We start from the raw sequence: 26682 nt of genomic DNA on the forward strand, positions 1-26682 counted from the left end.
AAAATTTGAAGTTCCACGTGAACCACGTGCATGCAAGTTATTAAATCTCTTTGGTATTTTATTTAATTATTTTAAAGCATTAAATGCATGTTTATCTCATTAATTTGTGTTTAATTATTTTTATGCATTTTATGCATAATTCATGCATGATAGGATTTAATTCATGAAATTTTAAAAGTTCATGCAATCTAGGTTTTTATTTAAATTAAGGGTTTAATTATTTTTATGCATTTTATGCATAATTATTGCATGACAGAATTTATTTCATGATATTTTTAAAGTTCATGCATTAGGGTTTCTAGATGCATTTCACGTCCGAACGAGGAACGGAGACCGGAGAATTTTCAGAAAAATTATTTTATTACATGATTAATTATATAAATTAATATATGGTGTTTTAAATGGATTTTTCAAATAATGGGATTTTACCGGGTATTCTTACCCGCATGAATTTATTTTTAACGGTACGCGAAGTTTATCAAATCGGGGGACTTTTTAAGGGTTCGGCTATTATTTTCAAAACCTTTTAAACATGAAATATTTTTCGGGAGTGCGTTTCGATTTAATGGGTCTACTTTTAAGCTTATTGGGCTTAAACCTTTTTAAAAACCTTTAAGATGCAATTTGTGACCCATTAACTAATTATTATCCATATAATTAGACCTCTAATCAACCATTTAACCCTAAACCTAATCTTTTACTCCCCAAACCAGCCGACACCTTCTGAATTCATTAATTTCCATCGGTTTCATCATTTATCTTGAGGACTCATCAGTTTCACCATTTGCAACTAGAGGCCCCCATCGGTTTTGTCTTGTTCTTCCTCCTCCAATCTTAAGGCACGCTATGCACCTTCCTTGCTCATCATTCACGCCATAATTATGCTTGTCTTGATCGTTGGTTGATTGGTTTTTTTTTATGTTATTGCATTATTTCTTACGGTTGTTTTGAATCCTTCATATCATGCTTTCTTACTCACGTTTAACGATTTGCTGCAAGGGAACTGCTGTTTTATGTCTTGTTAAGGTCTGGACATGTGGAGATCGAAGGTTTCTAGGTGCTGAATTGGGTTTTGGATCGTGGCATGGTAAGGGCCGATCGGATTTTCGGATGTGGATTTGGGTTGGCTAGATCGGCTTCAGGAAGGGAACCGGCTGTAGGAGAGTCAAACCAAGCCATGGTGCATACCCTTTGGGGTATGGGACGTGGTTCAGAATGGCTCAACCTTGGATGGTTACGTTCTAGGAGTCGATCGAGATGTTAGAGTCAAGTAGGGTCGAGTTGGTGGCTTGTTTTCGGGTGAGTCTTGTATTGCTGAATGCCTGGGCAGTAGGCATGATTAGGTTGGTCCAGTAGGATGCCCTCGGTCTGTTCTTGACTCTAAGATGTGTTGATGAAAGACTTGGTCGGTTTGGCTATGTCTAGGACCGAGTTAGGAGAGTTGGTGCGGTGCAATAGGGTTTGAGGTTTGGTAGTGCATGAAAAAAATTCCAGCAGCATTCGGTTTTAATTTGGTGGTCATAAGGGGCTGGAATGATCAGTTTAGGGGCTGGTTTAGTTGATTTAAGACATGGCTTGAGTCGGGAAAGTTTTGGTTAAATTTTGGGGCGATTCGGGTTAAAACCGGGACTCCGGTCCAAGTTTTAAAACGAATCATTTAAGTTTTTAAACGGGCTCAAGTTTACGTCTAAGAACATTTTTAAAAATGTTTTGGGGCATTTTAAGGAGTTTGGTAAGCTTCGGGTCAATTTTAGAGGTTCAGGGGTGAATCGATAATTTTTGGGTCTCTAGGGGCAAAATGGTCATTTTGCGTCCGGGGTGAGAATTTGGTCCTGACAGCGCCCTGAGCACAAATCATGATATTTTAAATGTTTATGCATCATGTTTATGATTTTAACGCTATCATGATAATTATGGTGCATGCTTGGTTTAAATGAAAAATTATGTATACGCATTCTTTTTATTAAGTGATGAACATGATGACACGTTTTGAAGGAAGTGATTTAGTTGTGACTAACACGATGACACGATGACATGTAAGGCCCGGGCTCAGTGGGCGGGTAATGCCGTCGCTGATGTCCCTCGCCGCCGGGTACCGCAGTTACACGTAGATGGATCCATCGACTGACATGATGACACGATGATACGAAAGTCACAGCTAATGAACGGAATTCAAATTAAGAAATTTAACACGTATATGCTGATACGATTATACATGCTATGATTTTTACCATGCTTTGACAGGACACGTTTATGTATACGATTTTACTGCTGACATGAAATGTATGTTCATTATGTTATTTTTCACTGCTGTGTGCTACGTATATGTATTCATTATTACTGGTACAGGCGTGTTGAGTCTATACACTCACTAGGCGTGTGTGATGCCGGTGAGCATGTTGAGCAGGAGACAGGAGGTGCTGAACTCTGAGTAGGCAGTCCTGGTGCGGTGACGTAACCCGAGGACCGCATTTTGAGTGATGGTTTTTGGGAGAGGAGTTAAACATTTTATTTACGTTGAGAATTTTCATGATTTTTACTAATTTACATTTACATTGATATTTGTTATTTTTAATTGCGATATTTTCATTGCTAAATAAATATGATCTTTTTAAATGTTATTTTTAAAATGATAGCTCAAAAAAAAAAAATAGTTCCGCATTTTAAAACGAGCAGACGTTTCAGTTGGTATCAGAGCAAGGGTCCTGTATAGGGTTGTGCCACCGCCAACTTCTGCCGCTCAGTCTTCAAGCCTCAAGTCCGTAAGTTTAAAGGTTTTAAATGTTTTTTTTTAATGTTATCACCTGCATGTTTACATGATATACATTTTACAGTACATTTTTATCTCTCAATATGTTTTGAGATTAGATGTTTCAAAATTTTTATGCATATTGCGACATGAGTTGAGAAATCATATGATTTTCATGCATGCTGGTTTTGTGGTAGAATTGGACATGATTAGGAATTTGGCTATTGGGCGTTAGGAAATGGTTGAAAATGATTTGACTAAATTGATTTGTGGTTAGTAGTACTGATATTTTACTTTTTGGGTCATAAGTTAATCATGAAAAATTATGAATGCTTTTGGGACATGTAAATTTTCTAAGAAATTACTAATGGTACATGGTTGCTAGTTGAGTTAAATTTTGAGGATTTCATATAAGGAATAATGATTGGAAGACTACGACTATATTTGGAAGTATCAAATGTAAAATTTATTTAGGATGCATGCACTAACTAGTTGGATTTAAGGATTGGATTGCATTAATTGTGAATTTTAAGGATCTAATTGTAATAACCAATAACTTGAGGACCTAAGTGCAAAATAAAATCCGAAGAGATTATTTTCGAATTTACGGAATTTTGGATTAAATTCTGAGTTTCGAGAATTTAAGGTTTAATGAGGCTAAGTCGAAAATTTTATGGGGACAAAAATGCAAATCTTCGAAGAGTTGTAGGTCCAGAATTGTAATTTTCGAGAACTTTAAGGACCAAATTGCAAGTTCCGAAATTTTTGAGGATTAAATTATAACTTTTGAGGGACACTTGGGTTAAATGAGTAACTTTTCGAGGTTAGGAAAATTGATTTTTGGGTTTAATAAGCTTAAAATTATGGAAATTTATATTCCGGAAAACCTGTAAAGTGGAATTAGTAACGCCAAGAATTTATGGGTAATTGTGGAATTTTAGAAATTAAGGACAAATTGGATAATTTTTGAGGAAATTAAGAATTTATGTTGCAATTTTAAGAAATTTGGGGGATTAGTTTAGCAGTAAGTGAGAATTGATGGTTTAAATGATAGGAATTTTCGGTGATTTAGGCTGGAAGGATATTTAGAACCTTTGGATATTTGGGTTACAATGTTATAAGGAATGGTAATCAAGAACATTGTAGGATGAATCAATCTTGGGCTTGAAAATTTAAGCGTTAGTGAAATCATGTTATGGAAAATTAAGAATTTAAAGTGATGACAATATAAGGTAAAGTTGATCGGTTAGTTAAACTATAAGAATAGACAACAAGTTAGCAAATTTTTGGGAACTTAAGTCTGATATGTAATAAGTTTTAGTCATGATCTTAACAGTCAAGATTATATCTTTGTTGGAATTATGTTATCTAATACTATTGGGGTTGCGTAAGCTTGAATTTTAAGTTTATGAAATAGGCGTTCGTACGAAAATTTTGGGTGAAATAAAAACCAAAAGAAACGAGTTGGGGTCAACATAAGTTATCAATGAACGAGTATGAATATTTCTATCGAGTAAGTAATCTAAAATCTTGATATATGAATTCTAGAACTTTATGGGTTATAATTGAAGTTGATTTATTAGAGTTAGTCTAAGGCTACCATGAGATAACTTATTAAGTTTTATACGTCTGTGCTAATTAAGCATTATGGAAACGTAAGAATGCGACATTCGTTTCAAGGAGTAAAGTCTAAAGTCTTAGGCCTCAACTATATTGTAATTGGAAATAAAATAGGTTAAGCATGTAATTGGGACTTGAAAGGTTTTACACTATAGGTAGAAGATCGATATTGTATATTTGAGTTTTATGGATTAATGTTACTCGAGGATTAAGATTTGCAACAATTTTATACTGGGATGTGCTCGTAAATAGTTAAGTTACGAATGTTTGGTGCCGTAAAATAAAGATTCGATTCAAGGATCTTAGGCTAATATTATTATGGGGTGAGATAAATTTTAAATTTTGAGTGTATTATCGAGGATATGGATCGATCAGTAAATTTTGGTGCTAAGGTTTCTTAGGGTGAACTGCATAAATACAAATGTAATATATCAATGAACATTACAGGTACATTGTAAGAAAATTAAGACGCAATAAAATTCGAACTGCCATCTCTAATATTGGGAAGTTTGAGAAAAGTCAGAATTCGAGGCCTGAGTAAAATAGAACTAAGTCACCATAAGTCGTTCTACGCAAACGAGGATTTTGGTAGGCAATTTGATTAAGATTGAAGAGACGTAAGGACATCTTACACTTATTTTATCAGATCAGAGTAGCGCAGCGGAAGCGTGGATTATTGGGATACTATAATTAAAAATCTAACTTTTGATTATTGAGGATAAACGAATTTCGGGGACCAAATTCAATTTAAGGGGGGTAGATTGTAACGTCCCGAAAATTTGAAGTTCCACGTGAACCACGTGCATGCAAGTTATTAAATCTCTTTGGTATTTTATTTAATTATTTTAAAGCATTAAATGCATGTTTATCTCATTAATTTGTGTTTAATTATTTTTATACATTTTATGCATAATTCATGCATGATAGGATTTAATTCATGAAATTTTAAAAGTTCATGCAATCTAGGTTTTTATTTAAATTAAGGGTTTAATTATTTTTATGCATTTTATGCATAATTATTGCATGACAGAATTTATTTCATGATATTTTTAAAAGTTCATGTATTAGGGTTTCTAGATGCATTTCACGTCCGAACGAGGAACGGAGACCGGAGAATTTTCAGAAAAATTATTTTATTACATGATTAATTATATAAATTAATATATGGTGTTTTAAATGGATTTTTCAAATAATGGGATTTTACCGGGTATTCTTACCCGCATGAATTTATTTTTAACGGTACGCGAAGTTTATCAAATCGGGGGACTTTTTAAGGGTTCGGCTATTATTTTCAAAACCTTTTAAACACGAAATATTTTTCGGGAGTGCGTTTCGATTTAATGGGTCTACTTTTAAGCTTATTGGGCTTAAACCTTTTTAAAAACCTTTAAGATGCAATTTGTGACCCATTAACTAATTATTATCCATATAATTAGACCTCTAATCAACCATTTGAAAGCGGACCGGTTACGGTGGCCGGAAGCGCAACGGAAGCACAAAAATCGAATTTTTGAGGAAAATTTTCGGCCACCATAGTATTGTGCAATATTTACAATAAAACACATTCATAGGGTGTTTTAGAATTTTTACCTATCAATCTTTAAATGATTGATTGTGGCTCCAACTTTGTTGTCAAACAACAAAGCTCTTCAAGGCATGAAGATCTACAAGCTCCTCCTCCAAGTCCTTGAATCTTTCCTTCAAATTAGGCCCACCACCAACTAGGTAGATCCCCTCTTGATTTGCACTAGAAAACTAAGAGGATTTTTCAAAGAAAAGTGTAGTGTTCCTCAACAAATTGAAGAACCCAAAAATGGAGAAAAATGGAGAGAAATGGGAGCAATGTTTCGGCCATCACAAGTGGGAGGGAAGGAAGAATGAATTAATTTTCTTGTCTTGGTTGTGAGAAAAGCAAAAAGCAAAAAGGTGCATGCCTTGCATTATTTTAATAAAAAGTAATCTCCAACCCTTCACCTCCCATGCATGCATATAATATAGTTTTTAATCAAATTAAAAACTTTGGACTAAGTTTAATTATCTCAAACATATTTGAGACTATTTAAACATTACTAGAATTTACCCAAGTTCCACTAGTTAAATAATTATTTTAATTGAGCTCTACAAGACTCAATATTATTTAATTAATTCAACACTTGAATTAATTTAATTATTTGGACTCTACTAGGTCCACTAGTGTCTAATTAATTCAACACTTGAATTAATTTAATTTAGTCCATAATAATGTTTATGAAAATCACAATTTTCAAATACATTATTCACTTGGCCAAATTTTAATTTTAGGAACACTTCCATAAATCAAAATTTACATTTCTCTCATAGAAGTCATACTTCTATTTTTCTTTGCACTTATAAACTCATTTATAAGTCGTTCAACACATTGAACTATTTTCTCCTTTATAGAAGTCATACTTCTAATTTTCTTTATGCATATAAACTCCTTTATAAGCCGTTCAACACATTGAACTATTTTACTTCTCAACGGGATCTAGAAAGCTAGTACTTGTGTGGCCCTCAATGGTTCATTGATACAACTAGCCGTGGGTTCACATCTCCATGTGATTCGGACTAAACATGTCCTTATTCGAGCATACCCCAATTGCTCCATTCTTACTTATCAACACCTTGATAGTAAGAACGTCAGAACTCAAGTCTGATAGTACCCAACCAATCACGTTAAACGCCTAGCAGCATCGCTTACGTGATTCCCTAGGTATCACATGATAGTGCCTGCAAGAACCATTCAATTATGGTTAGCGTACAGTACGGTCCCTTCAACTCATATATCATGACCGATTCGACAACTATTGGTTTATCGAGAGTTGTCAATGAATCGATACTATGTGTCATGTTGTGGTTGCATCGATGTTGTAATCTATGAAACCCCTTTCATAATTACCACCATACTCTGATCAGAGATTTCAACCCACACATACATGAAAAACACATAGGATATCCATACCCGTAGGTAAGCAGTGAATCCTCGGCTACAATGCATCGACTCCTATATGTTTCGCCGTAACACCCAACCTTGCCACCTGATGACCCCATAAGAGTCGGTAAACAAGTCAAATTGAAACGCTAGCACATAGAGTCTCAATGTTGTCCCGGGTCATAAGGACTAATGGTGTACAACCATAAACCAGGACTTTTCCACTCGATAAGTGAGAACCACTTGGAAAGTCCTTTTATGGAGGGTTGTTCAGTGCACTCTACAAGGAGCACCTATCTGCATGTTCGGACATCACAATGTCCCCTACCAATGAAACATGGTACTCACATCGCAGATACTAGTCTCTAACTCGAGCGGCCTATATCCTTCTTAGTGGCGGCTGAATCGACTAGGAACCGTTTAGAATATACAGTATTACAAATATGAGTTTCATGATACTCATCATATGAGCATCTCATATTCTTTCTACTATTTGTATATTCAAGGGCTTTATCTATGCAACTAGCATGGGTATACAGATAAAGATTTGCCAAAATAATAATTTCAAACATTATTAAAATAAAGATTGCTTATACATAGAGTTTCATTGTGAACACTCGGCCAACACTTGGCTCGACGGGCACCTACTCTAACAATCTCCCACTTGCACTAGAGCCAACTACCCATATGATTTAAACCCATTGATTCGCGATGCTTGTCGAATAATGGTCCAGGTAAAGGCTTAGCTAGTGGATCAACAACATTATCGGCGGAGCCGACTTTGTCAAAAGACACTTCTCCTCTTTCCACAATCTCTCCGAGGATGTGGTACTTTCTCAATACTCGTTTGGATTTCTGATGAGACCTAGGCTCCTTTGCTTGAGCTATAGCTCCCGTGTTGTCACACAACACCGGGACAGGAGCAACTCCATTAGGAATGACGCCCAACTCTTGGACGAAATTCCTTATCCAAACAGCCTCCCTTGCTGCATCTGATGCAGCAATGTATTCGGCCTCTGTGCTGGAATCCGTAGTATTGTCTCGCTTGGAACTCTTCCAAGAGACAGCAGCACCATAGAGCATGAATACAAAACCAGAGGTTGACTTCGAGTCATCGATAACGCTTTGGAAGCTAGAGTCGGTATAGCCTTCCAATTTTAGTTCTCCACCCATAGACCAAGAACAATTTATTGGTCCTTCTCAACTACTTGAGGATGTCTTTCACAGCTTTCCAGTGTGGAAGACCAGGGTTCGATTGATATCTACTCACTACACTTAGTGCGAAAGCCACGTCAAGACGTGTAGATATCATCCCATACATGATGCTACCAATTGCCGAAGCATACGGAATGCGTGTCATCGCCACTATCTCTGCATCAGTCTTGGGAGACAGACTTGGATAGGGACACGCCATGACACATTGGTAGATGTCCTCCCTTGGACTCATCCATCGAGAACGGCTTCACGTTGGTATCAATGTATGTGGACTGGGTGAGACCAAGCAATCTTCTCGATCTATCTCTATAGATCTGTATTCCCAATACAAAAGATGCTTCACCCAAGTCTTGCATCGAGAACTTACTCGCTAACCATATCTTAGTTGATTGCAACATTCCTACATCATTTCATATGAGTAGAATGTCATCAAAATACAACACCAGGAATGTCACAACACTCCCACTAACCCTCTTATACACATAGGGTTCCTCAGGATTCTTAGTAAATCAAACTATTTGATTGTACTGTCGAATCTGAGGTTCCAACTCCTAGATGCCTGCTTTAGATCATAAATAGATCGCTGAAGTTTGCATACCATATGCTCACTTCCGATAGATGTAAACCCTTCAGGTTAAGACATGTAAATAACTTTCTTAAAATCCCCATTAAGAAACTTCGTCTTGACATCTATCTGCCATATCTCATAGCCATACCATGCAGCTATGGCTAGCAAAATCCTTATGGACTTGAACATCGCGACTGGGGAAAAGGTTTCCTCAAAGTCAACTCCTTGTCTTTGAGTATATCCTTTTTGCCACCAATCGCGCCTTGAAGGTCAATACCTTCCCATCCGTCCCAAGTCCCTATGGGAACAATTCCCTCAGGTGGATCTACAAGATCCTACACTTGGTTCGAATGCATGGAATTCAACTCAGATTCCATTGCTTCAAGTCACTTGGATGAATCGGCATCAGATAACGCTTCCTTGAAGGTCCTTGGATCACATCCATGGTTAGGCTCATCATGGCCCTCTTCAAGAAGCTGACCATACCTCATAGGTGGTCTCGAGACTTTCTCGTATCTTCTAGGAGCTTGTATCTCCTCTCTTGGCTCTTCGGGTGTGGGTTCTTCAATTGTGGGTGTCTCTCGAACCTCTTCGAGTTCTATCATCTCCCTTTTTCTATCCAATAGAAAATCCTTTTCCAAAAAGGTTGCATTCCTAGAAACAAACACCTTTGTTTCTTGGGGATGATAGAAATGATATCCCACTAAGTAACATAAAAATGGATCAACAATCCAATTTATCTCCCACTACCTGCTTTACATTAGCAGGGCTCCCCATATTCTAAGATAAGAATATTTGGGAGGCTTACCCATCCATATCTCATATGGTGTCTGCCTTTAAATGGACATTTAATGGAATATCTTTTAATTTTAAGTTATTGAGATCGTTTTCAAGTTCACCAGTACCAATCAAACATTCATTCATGTAAATGTTGCAAACACCTTTGCAAAATAAACAAGAATATCCATTTTTATCAGCATAGAAATGGAAACAATGTTTTTACAAAAAATAGGTACAAACAAAACATCTCATAAAATTAACTTAAACTATTGTTCAACAATAAGTAAACATCCTCAATAGCCTTGGCAGCAACTCTTGCTCCATTGCCCATCCTCAAGAAGGTCACACCTTCCTTAAGCTTCCTACTTCTTCCCATCACCTGCAATCACATTACAGAGATGTGATCAACATTTGGTATCCAATACCCAAGAAGTAGAGTTAATTGAAATGTTTACTTCAATGTAGAACATACCATTTCCAGAACTTTTCTGGGCAAGATATTCTTTGCAATTACGCCTCCAATGTCCAGGCTTCTTGCAGTGATGACATACATCATCAGTCTTGTCAGCCTTAACTGGTCTGGCTGCCTCAACGGGATTCGGAGATTGCCTCAACAAGGGCACGTTCTTCTCGGGACGTTGGAAAGAACTCTTCTTTCCCTTCCCATGTGGATCAATCTTCGTACCAGATGAAGAACCCACATAAAGAACCAACTTCTCTTTCTTGATGGTGGATTCAAACGTAACAAGCATGTTTACCAACTCCTCAAGGGTCGGTTCCATCTTGTTCATGTTGAAGTTCACCACAAAAGGATCAAATGAGCTAGGCAGCGATAACAGCAACACGTCGGTGGTCAACTCCGAAGACAAGATCAGATCCATGCCAACGAGCTTGTCCACGAGCCCGATCACCTTTAGGCCATGCTCATGGACCGAGGCCCCATCTCGCATGCGCAAAGTGATCAGCTCCTTGACGGTAGCATGCCTTAGAGGTCGTGTTTGCTCACCAAAGAGCTCTTTGAGATGCAAATGAATGTCAGCAGCACTCTTTGCACCCTCAAAACGCCTCTGTAGCTCATCATTCATAGAAGTCAGCATATAACACCTGGCTATCAAGTCATGGTCACACCATTCCTTGTAAGCCTGCAATTCCTCAGGAGTGCAGTCAGTCGGAGCCTCAACAGGGGGCGACTGAGTCAGTGAATATGTTACCCTTTCCGAATTCAAGACTATTTTCAAATTTCTTAGCCAAGTGAGGTAATTAGGTCTAGTTAATATGTGTTTGTCGAGTATTACAGATATCGAATTGCGCATCGAAGACATTTTCGATTTGTACTGAAAAGTAAAAACAGATAAATGTTGATGACTATTTTAAATATTTAGTAAGATATGAAGTTTGGACTTTTACTTCATAAATATTTGCTCCCACTGTTTTGACATTTTTTCATTACCCTCTAGTGAAAACGGGAAACACCTTTCCTCAGTAGGTACGTAAGGTTCAATTAGCGAATTGTGATCCCGAATAATATCAGCCAATCATAATTCCTAAAAGGTAGTTTCCAATTGCATCGCCATGCAACCCTCTACGTATACTTTTGTCTCACGTTTGATTAGGACCCAATAATATGACGTCGTTCATCTTTACGTGTCAAGCCTAACCCATCGATATTGAACCTTAATGGACGGTCGCCATGAGTTCCCTCAATAATATGAGCCGAAATCATGGGAGTTCCACGTATTTCACATCACCATGTCAATGGATGTCACAGCTTTCCGGCACCCAGAGCTCCCTCAATAATATGAGCCGAGCCCCGGGTACGGGTAGCGTTCATCATGCACCCATTGTCGATGGAAGACAAGGAAATTATAAACAAATTTATAATTCTCCTTTTCGGGCTTGATATTAATTTTGAATCTTATTCAAAATGAGAGTTTTTTTTTTAATTTTGAAAGGTCTCATCATTAATTTTATTTTAAAAGCTCGCCATGTTTGATCGTATGTTTGCCGGATTCATGCAACTTTGTTATTATAATAATAATAACGCACATACTCATTATTTATAACATATCATGCATATATTATAAATAGAAAACAAGACAAGGATGATCAATTGCCCCAATATTAATGGCCCGTGTGAGCTAAACACGGGCCTAGGTCCAATCCTAGGGTAAATGCACGGGATGCAATGCAACTATTACATTTGCTTCCAATATTACATGTCTTCGATCTTCATAATCACCAAGGCCACCATCTTCCAATCTTGATCTTCCACTATTCTAATATTTACAATTAAATATCCATGGCACATAGGGATACATCTCATGGGGGTGGGAACGGGCCATAAACCAAGCCCACTTTAAATTGATAATTATTACAATCATACAACACAAATATCCTAGCATACACCTAGCAAATTGGGCTTGGGCTTTTGATCATCCTTCATGCACAATATCATATATCATACACCATCAATTAATTATCACTATAATTAATTGATCCAATATTATATATCTTGATCCAATCACTAACCGCCACAATTATAAATTAAATTAACAAAGTATACAAACACCTTTGTCTACTTTCAAATTAATTTATTTATAATCGAATTTCTTGTAAATCACCATTTACTATAAATAATCAAAGTCCAACTTCAATTATTTATTTTATGAGAAAATATGTGCAACATTTGTAAATTTAAACTTAAGGGCCCAAAACCATTTTTCACCAAAAATATTTTGGCCCATTTAAATTTCACAAATTATGTTGACCAACCAATGGCCCAACATCTCAAGGCCCATGACACTTGGATTAACCAAAACACCTTTTGGAAACCCTAGCCGTCATTGCCGTCGCCGGATTCCGGCAACAAAAAAAAAAAAATTTTTTATTTTAAAACTGGAATTTTCCGGGCAGCCCGAAGGCTGCCCCATATGCTGCCCGAAATTCTCGGGCAGCCCGAGATTTCACGGGCAGCAGCAAGCTGCCCGAAACATTTTTTTTTTGTTGTAAAAATTTCTGCCCTTGAAGATTTTATGCACAAAAATTCTCAAGCGGTTAGAAATCGATCTCAACATAATATTATGCAAATATTACACAAAAATAGTAACCATAGCTCGGATACCACTTGAAAGCGGACCGGTTACGGTGGCCGGAAGCGCAACGGAAGCACAAAAATCGAATTTTTGAGGAAAATTTTCGGCCATCATAGTATTGTGCAATATTTACAATAAAACACATTCATAGGGTGTTTTAGAATTTTTACCTATCAATCTTTAAAAGATTGATTGTGGCTCCAACTTTGTTGTCAAACAACAAAGCTCTTCAAGGCATGAAGATCTACAAGCTCCTCCTCCAAGTCCTTGAATCTTTCCTTCAAATTAGGCCCACCACCAACTAGGTAGATCCCCTCTTGATTTGCACTAGAAAACTAAGAGGATTTTTCAAAGAAAAGTGTAGTGTTCCTCAACAAATTGAAGAACCCAAAAATGGAGAAAAATGGAGAGAAATGGGAGCAATGTTTCGGCCATCACAAGTGGGAGGGAAGGAAGAATGAATTAATTTTCATGTCTTGGTTGTGAGAAAAGCAAAAAGCAAAAAGGTGCATGCCTTGCATTATTTTAATAAAAAGTAATCTCCAACCCTTCACCTCCCATGCATGCATATAATATAGTTTTTAATCAAATTAAAAACTTTGAACTAAATTTAATTATCTCAAACATATTTGAGACTATTTAAACATTACTTGAATTTACCCAAGTCCCACTAGTTAACTAATTATTTTAATTGAGCTCTACAAGACTCAATATTATTTAATTAATTCAATACTTGAATTAATTTAATTATTTGGACTCTACTAGGTCCACTAGTGTCTAATTAATTCAACACTTGAATTAATTTAATTTAGTCCATAATAATGTTTATGAAAATCACAATTTTCAAATACATTATTCACTTGGCCAAATTTTAATTTTAGGAACACTTCTATAAATCAAAATTTACATTTCTCTCATAGAAGTCATACTTCTATTTTTCTTTGCACTTATAAACTCATTTATAAGTCGTTCAACACATTGAACTACTTTCTCCTTTATAGAAGTCATACTTCTAATTTTCTTTATGCTTATAAACTCCTTTATAAGTCGTTCAACACATTGAACAATTTATTTCTCAACGGGATCTAGAAAGCTAGTACTTGTGTGGCCCTCAATGGTTCATTGATACAACTAGCCGTGGGTTCACATCTCCATGTGATTCGGACTAAACATGTCCTTATTCGAGCATACCCCAATTGCTCCATTCTTACTTATCAACACCTTGATAGTAAGAACGTCAGAACTCAAGTCTGATAGTACCCAACCAATCACGTTAAACGCCTAGCAGCATCGCTTACGTGATTCCCTAGGTATCACATGATAGTGCCTGCAAGAACCATTCAATTATGGTTAGCGTACAGTACGGTCCCTTCAACTCATATATCCCGACCGATTCGACAACTATTGGTTTATCGAGAGTTGTCAATGAATCGATACTATGTGTCATGTTGTGGTTGCATCGATGGTGTAATCTATGAAACCCTTTTCATAATTACCACCATACTCTGATCAGAGATTTCAACCCACACATACATGAAAAACACATAGGATATCCATACCCGTAGGTAAGCGGTGAATCCCCGGCTACAATGCATCGACTCCTATATGTTTCGCCGTAACACCCAACCTTGCCACCTGATGACCCCATAAGAGTCGGTAAACAAGTCAAAGTGAAACGCTAGCACATAGAGTCTCAATGTTGTCCCGGGTCATAAGGACTAATGGTGTACAACCATAAACCAGGACTTTTCCACTCGATAAGTGAGAACCACTTGGAAAGTCCTTTTATGGAGGGTTGTTCAGTGCACTCTACAAGGAGCACCTATCTGCATGTTCGGACATCACAATGTCCCCTACCAATGAAACATGGTACTCACATCGCAGATACTAGTCTCTAACTCGAGCGGCCTATATCCTTCTTAGTGGCGGCTGAATCGACTAGGAACCGTTTAGAATATACAGTATTACAAATATGAGTTTCATGATACTCATCATATGAGCATCTCATATTCTTTCTACTATTTGTATATTCAAGGGCTTTATCTATGCAACTAGCATGGGTATACAGATAAAGATTTGCCAAAATAATAATTTCAAACATTATTAAAATAAAGATTGCTTATACATAGAGTTTCATTGTGAACACTCAGCCAACACTTGGCTCGACGGGCACCTACTCTAACACCATTTAACCCTAAACCTAATCTTTTACTCCCCAAACCAGCCGACACCTTCTGAATTCATTAATTTCCATCGGTTTCATCATTTATCTTGAGGACCCATCAGTTTCACCATTTGCAACTAGAGGCCCCCATCGGTTTTGTCTTGTTCTTCCTCCTCCAATCTTAAGGCACGCTATGCACCTTCCTTGCTCATCATTCACGCCATAAACATATGCTGTTATGCTTGTCTTGATCGTTGGTTGATCGGTTTTTTTTTTTATGTTATTGCACTATTTCTTACGGTTGTTTTGAATCCTTCATGTCATGCTTTCTTACTCACGTTTAACAATTTTGCTGCAAAGGAACTGCTGTTTTATGTCTTGTTAAGGTCTGGACATGTGGAGATCGAAGGTTTCTAGGTGCTGAATTGGGTTTGGATCGTGGCATGGTAAGGGCCGATCGGATTTTCGGATGTGGATTTGGGTTGGCTAGATCGGCTTCAGGAAGGGAACCGGCTGTAGGGGAGTCAAACCAAGCCATGGTGCATACCCTATGGGGTATGGGACGTGGTTCAGAATGGCTCAACCTTGGATGGTTACGTTCTAGGAGTCGATCGAGCTGTTAGAGTCAAGTAGGGTCGAGTTGGTGGCTTGTTTTCAGGTGAGTCTTGTATTGCTGAATGCCTGGGCAGTAGGCATGATTACATTGGTCCAGTAGGATGCCCTCGGTCTGTTCTTGACTCTAAGATGCGTTGATGAAAGACTTGGTCGGTTTGGCTATGTCTAGGATCGAGTTAGGAGAGTTGGTGCAATAGGGTTTGAGGTTTGGTAGTGCATGAAAAAAATTCCAGCAGCATTCGGTTTTAATTTGGTGGTCATAAGGGGCTGGAATGATCAGTTTAGGGGCTGGTTTAGTTGATTTAAGACATGGCTTGAGTCGGGAAAGTTTTGGTTAAATTTTGGGGCGATTCAGGTTAAAACCGGGACTCCGGTCCAAGTTTTAAAACGAATCATTTAAGTTTTTAAACGGGCTCAAGTTTACGTCTAAGAACGCTTTTAAAAATGTTTTGGGGCATTTTAAGGAGTTTGGTAAGCTTCGGGTCAATTTTAGAGGTTCAGGGGTGAATCGATAATTTTTGGGTCTCCAGGGGCAAAATGATCATTTTGCGTCCGGGGTGAGAATTTGGTCCTGACAGCGCCCTGAGCACAAATCACGATATTTTAAATGTTTATGCATCATGTTTATGATTTTTACGCTATCATGAAAATTATGGTGCATGCTTGGTTTAAATGAAAAATTATGTATACGCATTCTTTTTATTAAGTGATGAACATGATGACACGTTTTGAAGGAAGTGATTTAGTTGTGACTAACGCGATGACACGATGACATGTAAGGCCCGGGCTCAGTGGGCGGGTAATGCCGTCGCTGATGTCCCTCGCCGCCGGGTACCGCAGTTACACGTAGATGGATCCATCGACTGACATGATGACACGATGATACGAAAGTCACAGCTAATGAACGGAATTCAAATTAAGAAATTTAACACGTATATGCTGATACGATTATACATGCTATGTTGAGCAGGAGACAGGAGGTGCTGAACTCTGAGTAGGCAGTCCTGGTGCGGTGACATAACCCGAGGACCGCATTTTGAGTGATGGTTTTTGGGAGAGGAGTTAAACATTTTATTTACGTTGAGGATTTTCATGATTTTTACTAATTTACATTTACATTGATATTTGTTATTTTTAATTGCGATATTTTCATTGCTAAATAAATATGATCTTTTTAAATGTTATTTTTAAAATGATAGCTCAAAAAAAAAAAAAATAGTTCCGCATTTTAAAACGAGCAGACGTTTCAGTTACGGATGCCCGGAAGCGCAATGGAATTTTCGAAAAATCATATGTTTCAAGCAAAAAATTTGAGCATCCCTTATTGTGTGTAGCAAATACAAAAAGCACAAAATGTCATACATAGAGCGTTTACAAGTTTTCCTATCAATCACAAAGATTAATTATTGGCTCTAACTAAGTTGTAAACAACTTATCTCATAAAGTTACACAATCTACAAGCTTCCTTTGAGCACTCCTTGCTCAAATTCCTTCTTTCCTTCAATTTAGGTCCACCACTAACAAGGTAGATCCACTCTAATTTTGCACTATTAAAATTAGAGCATTTTTCTTTGAAAAGTTTGTACTTTCCTCAATAAAATGAAGTAGAAAAATTGGAGGGAATTTTGGCCATATGCTTGCTTGAGGATAAAAACAAAACATTTCGTGGTTGTGTAAAAAGTTAAAATGTATCCCAAAGACATGCATGCTATTAACTCAAAAAATTGCCTCCAACCCTTCACCTCCTAAGCATGCAATTTTATTTGAGCCTGTAACAATTACAAAGCTCATGGACTTTAATTTAATTGTCTCAAAAAAATTTGAGACTAATTAAACTTTACTTGAATTTACTGAAGCTCACTAGTTGAATAATTATTTATAATTGGGCTCTACAAGGTCCAAAGTTATTTAATTAATTCAGCACTTGAATGAATTTAATTTATTCCATAATAATATTTAAGAAAATCACAATTTTAAAATACATTATTTATTTGAACCATCTTTTGAATTAGGAACACTTACACAAATTAAAAGTTACATTTCCCATAATCCTCTAAGTCATACTTCTATTTTTCTTTGTACTTATAAACTCCTTTATATGCCATTCAATATATTGAACTATTTTTGCTTTTCAACGGGATCTAGAAAGTCAGCACTTGTGTAACCCTCAATGGTTCATTGATACAACTAGCAGTGGATTCACATCTTATGTGATTTGGAATAAAAACATGTCTTTATATGAGCATACCACAGTTGCTTCATTCTTATTTATCAACTCCTTAATAATAAGAACGTCAGAACTCAAGTCTGATATTACCCAACCAATCATGTTAAATTCTTAGCAGCATCACTTACATGACTCCCTAGGTATCAAATGATAGTGCCTATAAGAACCATTCTATTAAGATTAGCATACAGTACGGTCTCTTCAACTCATATATCCCGACCGATTCAACAACTATTGGTATATCGAGAGATGTCAAAGAATCGATAATATGTGTCATGTCGTAGTTGCATCGATGGTGTAATCTAAGAAACCCCTTTCTTAATTACCACCAACACTCTGATCAGAGATTTCAAACTACATACACATGAGATCACATAGGATATCACATCCGAAGATAAGCGGTGAATCCCCGACTATAATGCATCGACTCCTACATGTTTCGACAAAACACCCAACCTTGCCACCTTATGACCCCATATGAGTCGGTAAATAAGTCAAAGTGCAATATTAGCATAAAGAGTCTCTATGTTGTCTCGGGTTTAAACTAATAGTGTACAACCATAAACTAGGATGTTTCCACTCGATAATTGAGAACCACTTGGAAAGTCCTTTAGGAAGGTTGTTTAGTGCACTCTACAAGGAGCACCTATATGCATGCTCGGACATCACAATGTCCCCTACCAATGAAACATGGTACTCACATCGTAGATACTAGTCTCAAGCTCGAGCGACCTTTATCATTCTTAGCGGCGGCTGAATCGACTAGGAACTGTTTAGAATATACTGTATTCCAAATATGAGTTTCATGATACTCAACATATGAGCATCTCATATTCTTTCGACGGGCACCTACTCTAACAAAAAAAAAAAGAAATTTTTGAAACATTTCTTTGATGATTTAACAAGGTGATGATTCAGTAGATACTTACAGAGCCTAACCTAACTCAATTCAAGAAAAAAATTGAATATTTGTAAAATGAATATTTATAAGGAGATTAACTACAGAACCTGACTAATAAAACATAAGAAGGATATTAATAGTCAAACCGATTATATGTTGACCGATAAAGCCCAAGTGACAGTCTATGTAAGCAGATCAGTTAGTCCAAATCCAAATATTCCCAGAATAATCAGTATAATTAGTGAAAAAAGAATCAAGAATCCAGCTGAAATAATGGATAAGGTTTTCAGTACCAACAGTCACTGAATCTTAACAGAATGTCAGATTCTTGCAAACTACAAGGATATGTCAGAAAGGACGATGAGATGTCAACAACGACATCTATATTTCAAACGGATATATTATTTTGAAATTATTACCGTTGCAGATTAAAATATAAATATATCAATTGAACAAACTCTGAAGGTTACACAGTTACACTATTTATCTTTGAATTTTTAAAACCAACCGATCTTCTCTAAAGAAGCTTTCTTTGAGCGAAACCGGAACATCCATCAAAAGTTGATAGTTTATTATATGATCATTTTGATGATCAAATTTGTGCTTAGAATTTTCTTGTGAAATATGTGTAATTGAGAGTAAGAAGTCTTACTGCTCAAAAGAGTTTAGATTGAAGTTTACTAAGAATTTCTGTTAGGCAGTGTTAAGCATACTAAAGTTAGTGATTTAAAATTTATTGTAATTTGTTAGGATCAATTGGGTGAGTGAAAGTGTTTAGAAGAGGGGGTTGAATAAATACTTTACGATTTTCGAATCTTTTCGATGAGATGAATCATTTTAGTGATAAAATGAATTCAATAATCTTATTGTCAATGTCAATCAGTTAATTTAAAGTGCGGAAACAAACTAAAAGATCGATTGAATACTGAGAAATAAGAGGCACAAATATTTAAGGTTGTTTGGACACTTCAAATGCTCCTACGTCACCTCTTCTATATCAAGGATATGACTTTTCACTAAAAAACTTTGATTAGTTACAGTATCTGTAATAACCCACTTCATTTTGATCTTAAATACTACCAAACTGAAACTCTTATTATCTTTACACTTTTATCAGTACACAAATGATATAATTTTCTAAGAACAACTGATCTAAAAAATCGAATATAGTAACAATATGTGTTTGTGCTAGTGCGCGAAATATATCCTAAAAGCTATGGATATATCTGATAAACCGTGAGCTTTTTGTAACTGAGAACGATTTGCCTGCTTTTGTTCTTGCTAACTCGATAAATATTTCTCTTCAATATTGCTCTATTACTTTCTTCTCAGCTGATCTTCTAGGCTATTTATAGGCTTTGCTCCCAACGGTAATATTGAATGTGTTTAAATGTCATATATTCGTTGATTTGTCCTGAGTAGACAAGTCATCATTCTTCTGACAATTGTACACTGTGGCATTCTGACATGCAGTATACCACTACAAGTTGAAGTCTGTTCTTGTAAAAATTGTCGGTTGTGGGCTACACTCTTTAAATGATGATGTGCCAAGCTGATATATCAATTGTCTCTACAGCCAATTCGATGAACTGATTGTTTAACTTATCAATCTTAACTGGTAGTTCAGTTCGTTATACAGCTTCAGTTAACTTTAATTAGTTCAGTTGCCTTCGATTGTTTAACGCATTAATTATCAGTCTAGCAACTACAGTTCAAATCATTTCAGTTACGTTACGTTCAGTTGAGTTGATCTGTTCTGTAATCTTCAAACTCTCAATTTGTCAAACTCCGAAATTGTGATTCCAACATAATTACCTTCGTCTTTGAGTGAAATCTTCATGTAAGGAAGAAGGGGTGATGCATGAGTATTAAATTCTCCGATTATCTAGAAATAACTTTGTGTCTATTTACCTTTCAACTTCCCAACCATAAATATTATTCAATAGAACCTAACTGATTTTATTGATAAACTATTTGTTCGAACCGTCTCGGTTAGTCTACTTTCGCACAGTTCATTCCAATTAACTTACTGAGAATCCAACTGATAAGAATAAAATTTAAGGATTGTTAACCTAACCAAAATATTTGTTAATATAAATTTATTAACTTTCTCAAAATTTATTTCCGATAGTAACAAAATATAAATGTTTAGAAATTTACAACTTCTTTTAAGATCTAAAAAAAACTAGTAACATATATTTAATATTAACTTAGCTAGAATTGATTTTTTGGGCTGATTTTTAAAAGGCTCCATTGTATCTTTGTTTTTAAAAACAGTCATGTCATACATATTCATTATTTGTTTGGTTAAAATATACAAGGAATAAGTATTTTAAAAAACAACACATAGTGAGTCCATTGATTTATTTTATTTTAATTTTTTATTTTTGAGCTGGAGAGGAATGTTTCTTAAAATTGGTTTCCATCCAAAATTTTTGTCCCAAATAGACAAGACATGAAAGATTTAGATATCTAAAATTCGAGCCTGAAATCTAAGATATACGAACATTTGTGAAACTATGTTCACTCCCAAAATGGATATGTTCCACAAAAAAAGATCAATTCACAACCAAATCAAAAACATTATATTCCAACCCTCAAACCAATACAATGAATTGAATAAAGTTACAATAACAACTTCATATTATTTAATCTGCTTAAAAATAAAAAAATAAAAGAAAAACCAAAGTAAAGCACTAAAAATATATTTTCACCTCAAATCTTTCGCTACAATTATCAATATCCGCGTGTGTGTGTGTGTGTGTGTAATTTTCAAACCGTAAAAGAAACAAACAAGTTTTACATTTCACATGTCATGGAACACATCCAGATTTTCCCCAATCAATTCTTGAGAGAAGGATCCCATATGATACCCACAAAAATCACCAAAATTCTGATTCTGAATCAGACATGGTTTTGTATCTTCGATCTGAATCCCACTGAACTGGAACTGAAACATCGATTCCAGTTTATTTTCTGCTTCCCAACAAAATGTGCTTCCATTTTCAACCATGTTGTTTCTTGAAGATAAACATTCGTAGTAATCTGCGTTGTTTTGCCGATCGAAAGTCGTCAAATTCGGCATCGAGTTGAATACATAATTGTTAGGATTCATGATGGGATTTCCCTGAATCATATTCTGAGAAAGAAAGTTAGGACTGTATCCGTTCGAATCAATGCTCGTTTGGAATTCTGACAAGAACAGAGGATCATACAGTTGTTTGGTCACTAGATTGCCATTCAAAGATTGAATAGGGATTTGCATTAAATGGTAATCTTGATGATCCATTTCGATCGAATTCGATAAATTCGGAAGCCCTTTTGTCTGTAGAATCTGTGCCGAGACAGAATCTGCATAATCTCTCTCCTTTTTTATTTCGATTTCGGGTACATGCATATGTGTGCTTGGATCAATGCCTTGCTTGATGAGCTTTTTCTTGAGGCAAGAATTCCAGAAGTTCTTAATCTCATTATCTGTTCTTCCTCGTAATTGTGTCGCAATCTGTGCCCACCTACAAAATTTGGGTCCAAATTCTTGCAAATCAACAAAGATTTTATTAATCTCATCTTTGGGAAAAAAACAATTTAAACCACAATCTCGTACCTATTTCCAAGAGCTTTTTGCAAAGTGATGATCAAATCTTCCTCCTCTTGGGAGAACATCCCCCTCTTAAGGTCAGGCCTCAAGTAATTAATCCACCTCAATCTGCAGCTCTTTCCACATCTCTGCAAGCCTGCATTTATCCCACAAATTCACCTCTTCAATCTCAAAATAAGTTTAAATCTTTCCACTCAAAACTGACAAGAACACCAATCCAACACACAAAAAACAGCAAAATGGAAGTGAGATTTCAAGAAAATGCAGAGGAAGCCAAATACAAACCAGCTAATTTAGGCACAGAGCTCCAGCAACCGACACCGAATCTTGTAATAAAAGTGTGCAATTTCTCATCTTCTTCTGGTGACCACAGCCCCTTCCTCAGCTTCTGTTTCACGCTGCAAGAATGGCGCCCCATTGGTATATTTTTCTGTTATGTGCAGAAAACGAGGTTTTGTACAGGTGACAACCTTAAAAACGACAGCAAGTTTTTATGGCCTAAATGTGTTTGGTTAACACAATGCAATTAGCGTTTTGGAACTCAAAAACTTTGTGAATGAAAATGTTAAAGTAGATGTCCTGTAAGTCAACAGTTGGCCAGAGATTTTATTGACTCGGTTATGATAAACAATCTTTATTTTAATATAATTCATTATTTCATGGTTTGTTATTTTTTTATATGTATATTCATGTTAACAACATAGATAAAGGCTTTGATTATATTTTAATACAAATGAATCGTAACTTGATATTGAAACTCATTTTTAAACATTGTATGAGCTAAATTCGTTCCTAGTCGATTCAGCGGCCTAAAACATGGATAAATGTCGTTTGTGCTGGAGACTAGCATCTGTGATTGTTGAAAACTTAATTCCGGTGTTTTGACAAAAGATGAACCAACTGAACTAAGCAACTGAACTAATCGTCAACTGAACATGTCTTCAGCTGAATTCAGTTCACTGATCGATACACGTCATCAGCTGAATTCAGTTAACTGATCGATACAACTGAAGTTCATTCTCGTCAACTGATTCTTTACCAGCTGATCTCTCAGCTATACACGTCATCAGTTGAAAGCGACAACCGACAAATAGTACAACTACCTGCAGCTGGTAGTGGAACGCCGCATTTCAGAAAAGCAGTGTACGACTGTCAGAGTATATCGACGTGGCAATCAACGGTTAGAATATTCAAATATCCTTTAATGTTACCGTTGAGAGAGAAGCCTATAAATAATCGAAGATAGCAGCCGAAGAAACAACGACTGATCTTAGCTATCTCATTCTACTTGCTGTTACGCTGCTAAAATATCTACTCATACTCAGAAGCCAAAAGCTCTCGCTTACTAGTTTTATCAGTAGCGTTCAAGGCTACATTCTCGAGCTTAAATAGCACTTTGTAATCTTTGATAGTTTTCTAAGTTGTGCTAAGATCAGTTACTATCTGTAAAAGTGTTATATACTAAGAGTTTCAGTTGTAGCAAAGTTGTAAGTCCAAACTGAAGTGGGTCAGTGCAGTATCTTGTATTTGATCAAAGTCTTTTAGTGGATATCCTATCTTTGTGATAGAAGGGGTGACGTAGGAGTTATTCAAGTCTCCGAACATCTAGAAACATATTGTGTTATCTTTACTTTAGTCGTTACTTTTCAGTTAGATACAATATCTTTCAGTCAGTTCATTTTCCGCAACTGTTTTGTTCAGTTTAACTGATTGTCATTGACCGACGGGATATTTAGTTTCAGTTTGTAACATAACTGAACTCATATTGTCGAAGAATACTTAAATTCGAGGAGTGTTTATTCAACCCCCCATTCTAAACACTCTTTATTAGTTTAACCGATCCTTTCAAGTGGTATCAGAGCGGTTATATCTCGTCTCAGAATATCTATACTCAAATTGTTCATTATGTCTTCATTCAACAAGATTTTTATGTTCTCTAGAGAAGACTTCGATGATTGGAAGATCAGGATGCAGGCTGACCTAGCTGCACAAGAGGATGATATGTGGTACGTTATAACAGACGGACCCATGAAGATTTTGAAAGCCAACACAGCTGTTGCCATTACTGATCGGGCACCTCATCGTATAGAAAAGCCCAGAGAAGAATGGACCACAAAGGATAAAAGAAAAGCCAACTTGGATAATGTGGCAAGAGATATACTATACAAGACGGTGGATAAAGTAACTTTCAGCAAAATCAAAATGTGCAAGACAGCCAAAGAGATTTGGGAGAAGCTGATCTAGCTTTGCGAAAGAAACGAACAAACCAACGAAAACAAATTTTCTGTTGTTGTTCAGAAGTTTGACAATATCTAAATGAGAGTTGGTGAAACGATGCATGATTATGATGAAAGAACCAGCTGCATCATCAATGAACTAAATGCACTTGGAAAAGTGTAATCAAACAAAGAAGTTGCATTGAAGATAATCAGAGGTCTTCCCAAGGAGTGGGATGTGAAGACCATGGCAATGAGGGAATCCAAGGATATGAACAAAGTTGAGCTTCATGACCTATTTGCTGATTTGAAAGCCTACGAGTTTGAGCTGCAAACTCGAGAAGGAGAATCTTCTACTGTAGCAGTCACAACTGCCTTAGCTGCTGTTAGAACAGAACCAACTGGTTCAGTTGAAAAAGCTGCTGATCAACTAAGCAATGATGCAATGTCATTGTTCATCAAAAAGTTTGGAAGATTTATGAGGAAAAATCAACGAAACTTTCAAAATAGATATCAAAGAAGCAATTCCAAAGAAGAATGAAACGCTTGCTACAACTGTGGCAAACCAGGTCACTTCATTCCTGACTGTACCAAACCAAAGAAAGACAGTCAAGGCTCAACTGAAAGAAGAAAGAAACCATATGAGCACAAAAAGAGATCCAAAGATGATAAGAAGTTCTCCAGGAAGAAGCATGAAGTGCTCTTGGCTGAAGAAAGCAAATCAAAGTGGGCGGACACTGACAGCAAAGAGTCAGAACCAGAAACTTCATGCAGTTCTAGTGACAATGAAGAGGAAGTGAAATGTCTGATGGCTGGTGACACAGAATTGGAATCCAACAGTCAATAGGTATTTGACTTTAGCTCAACTGATTTTACCAGAAAAGAACTTATTTCAACATTGCATGATATGGTGAGTGAGTATCAAAAGCTTGCCTTATCATTTGAAAAGGCCAGAGCAAAGCAAAATGATCCTATTGACAATAAGACTACAACTGATGAATCAGTTGACATGTTGAGTCTGAAAAAGGAGATTGATGAACTCAATACTGAAAGAAGCAAGGATCAGTTAATGATTCAAAAGTTGATGCTTGAAATTCAAAGCAAACTGAGCTTATTCAGGCTTGGAACAAATCATCTGTTGCATTGACTGATATACAGAACTCACAAAAATCAGTTACTGATAAAACTGGTTTAGGGTTCAGTAACCAAGATGAAATGTCTCCCAAGGATACTCGACCAAAACAGAATATAGATAAAGGGAAATACATTCACTTTGTCAAATCAGTTATGGTACAAGAACAAGCTGAGCCAAGTAAACTGATTGAACAGCCAACTCAAAGTATGAACAAGGGCAAAAGATGTGGTATTGGTTATAGCCCAAAAGTTGTCACTGACTCACGAAGTCAGCCACCAAAATTTTCAGCAAGAATTACTCAAATGACTACTCAAATTACTATAATAGGAAGCCAGTTCAGAAGAGATACTGGCTGAACAATCAGTTGAAAAAGGGCAAATCACATGTTGTATCTCCTGCACACCATACACCAAGCCCACACAGACCGGGAAAAACCATCTGGAATACAGCAACTGGACGGTCAGTTAGACTGATCCAAGTCTGGATTCCTAAAGGACTAATCAACTTTGGACCCAAATAGGAAAAAGGTACCAGAATCTTATCTTGTGTGTGATTGCAGGTAACAGGTACAAGCATTGAATCTATATGGTACTTGGATAGTGGATGTTCACGCCACATGACAGGAGATTCAAAATTATTATCTCAACTGGTTAAGTACACTGGACCAAACATCAGTTTTGGAGATAATTCTAAAGGTAAAACTGTGGGTAAGGATAAGCTTATCCATTGTAACTTCACCTTTAATGACGTATTATTAGTTGAGAATCTCAAGTATAATCTGATCAACATCAGTCAATTATGCGATAATGGATTCTCAGTTCAGTTTGACAAACATTCTTGTTCAGTCAAAAA

At 36.4% G+C, this 26682-nt stretch overlaps 1 protein-coding gene across 1 annotated transcript; it reads right to left on the reverse strand.

The window, feature by feature from the left end:
• Nucleotides 1-21443: 21443 nt before the first annotated feature.
• On the reverse strand, nucleotides 21444-23036 carry LOC140803836 (transcription factor MYB53-like). Its single transcript, XM_073159704.1, has 3 exons — nucleotides 22765-23036; nucleotides 22486-22615; nucleotides 21444-22393 (listed from the first exon to the last, which is right to left on the reverse strand). The coding sequence occupies exons 1-3, from the start codon at nucleotides 22895-22897 to the stop codon at nucleotides 21688-21690; spliced, it is 969 nt and encodes a 322-aa protein (XP_073015805.1). The 5' UTR covers nucleotides 22898-23036; the 3' UTR covers nucleotides 21444-21687.
• Nucleotides 23037-26682: the final 3646 nt, after the last annotated feature.

This window comes from Primulina eburnea, chromosome 10 (assembly GCF_022965805.1).
Source record: "Primulina eburnea isolate SZY01 chromosome 10, ASM2296580v1, whole genome shotgun sequence".
NCBI classification, from domain to species: domain Eukaryota; kingdom Viridiplantae; phylum Streptophyta; class Magnoliopsida; order Lamiales; family Gesneriaceae; genus Primulina; species Primulina eburnea.